Source organism: Centruroides sculpturatus, unplaced genomic scaffold, assembly GCF_000671375.1.
Source record: "Centruroides sculpturatus isolate CEXI.00-Female unplaced genomic scaffold, Cexi_2.0 scaffold81, whole genome shotgun sequence".
Lineage (NCBI taxonomy): Eukaryota > Metazoa > Arthropoda > Arachnida > Scorpiones > Buthidae > Centruroides > Centruroides sculpturatus.
In genome coordinates, this window is record NW_019384371.1 from 158,355 (window position 1) to 160,440 (window position 2,086).

At 28.8% G+C, this 2,086-nt stretch overlaps 1 protein-coding gene across 1 annotated transcript in view; it reads left to right on the forward strand.

The window, feature by feature from the left end:
* Positions 1-864, forward strand: part of LOC111614656 — an 8,413-nt gene extending 7,549 nt beyond the window's left edge. The window contains exon 2 of the mRNA XM_023356021.1: positions 18-864. Coding sequence (XP_023211789.1) covers positions 18-864 — 847 coding nt within the window. The remainder of the gene's footprint in view (positions 1-17) is intronic.
* Positions 865-2,086: the final 1,222 nt, after the last annotated feature.

The window sequence follows — 2,086 nt, forward strand, 5'->3', positions numbered from 1 at the left end:
CCTATTTGTGACACCAGGTGGTCTGCTCGTTCCGATGCTGTGAAATCCTTAAAGGAAAATTATGAAGAAATTAAACATTGTTTACGTCATTTTTCCTCAAACAAAGATGAAAAACCATTAACAAGGTCCGAAGCTGCCGATTTACATAAAAAACTTGATACATTTGAGTATGTACTGTTACTTACTATATGGGAAAAGATTTTAGAGAGAATAGATGCTTCAAACAAGACTCTTCAACAAAAAGACGAATCCCTAAATATAGCAGTTTTAATATATGATTCATTGATAGATTTCATACAAACTGTTAGAGATGATTTTGACAATTTAGAAAAAGAAGCAGAAAAAGTTAAAGATATTGCATATACTAATGATAAAAAACGGCAGAAAATACGAAAACTATTTCATGATGAAATTCCAGAACATGAAATAAGATTCAGTGGCAAAGAACATTTTAAAGTTAATATTTTTTTTGTTGTATGCGATTCTTTAATTAGCAACATTAAAAAAAGATGTGAGGGATATAAAACTATTAACAATAAATTCAAAACAATTTGTCATGATAGTAATGTTAATGACTCTTCAATAGAGGAATTAAAATGTTATGAACAAGATTTAAACCTAGCAGAACTGAAAAATGAAGTATTACAATTTAAGACTTTTATAAGTAAAGAAAATATGTCGCCTGTATCTATGTGGTCATTTATTCAGGAAAATAATATTATTGCAACATTCCTTAATTTAAACATAATTCTGAGAATTTATTTAACACTTCCAATAAGCAATGCCAGCGGTAAAAGATCATTCTCAGTACCCCAGAATAAAAAATTTTTTAAGATCCACATTAGGCCAACAAAAATTAAATAGTTTATTATTACTTTATATAGAAAAAGTGTTATTAAATAACTCTATTAATTATGACAAACTAATTGACGAGTTTGCAGAATTAAAATTGAGAAAAAAGGCAATATAACTAATCAATCTGGGTATATTTGTTTAAGTATTATTGTTTGTTTTAATAAATTATGTTTATTTAATTTTTGTACATGTATATTATTTTTTTCCTTTTTTTCTTGGAATCCGATAATTAAATAGAACTACATACTATATGCTTTAAAACCAAACTACCAAACGCAAAGTATGTGTCATGACAGAAAAATAGGCCCGTAATTACAATGTTGCCTAGGGCCCGCTTTAGCCTTAGTCCGCCACTGCTAAGGAGTGAATATGGCAAGAACTGGAATAAATACTGTAAACTCCTGGAAGAATGGCTTTTTTTATTTTCAGAATATAACCATAAAAATGTCAGATAAAACTGTACCAAAATTATTGTCTATTGAAAACTACTCACAATTCCTTCAGTTAAGTTCATCGCCTTTAATTAATAATATAAAAATTCGCGAATTAAGAAAAAAGACTAGTGTTTTATGTCTTAGCTGCTGTTTGTAATATTCTGTTTTAAAAAATTAACAAAATAATACTTGTAACAATTACAAAAAATTTAAAAAGAAAACTGGCGCCATCAGAATGTTGCTCTTATGGCGCCGGTTTTCTTTTTTAAATTTTAAAGCAGAATTATAAAAGTTAAAGCTAGTTGGGGAATACAAATGGTTAATATGTTAACACAATATAGTACTGCTTAGCACTGCTAATGATTTCATGACTGTTAAATCTCTGTTATTGTCTAAGATTAGGTTAATTTGTTTCATAGAAGCATAAACTTTGATGTATTTAAACTAGTTTATCATATCGTTTCAAAAATATTATCTAGGCATGCTTGCTTGACTCGCACTTGGCTATCATCGTTATAGAACAATTACTGGTGATTAAAAAATTAGCACATTGAAGCTAATGAAAGCATAAGCCGGAATGCTGGGTTCGTATTTTTATATTTTCAAACATTAAAAACAATAGGTTAATTAAAGTATACTTAATGTGGCAAACATATTGTCACATTAAGTTGGCGCTGCAATCCCGACCGAAAAACATCCTAGATAACTATGCACGCTTAAAGTACATTGTATTAGCTCAAAGTGGCATCTTTGTTAGTTGCAATACGATCAAGTTTAAATACAATAACAGTGATATT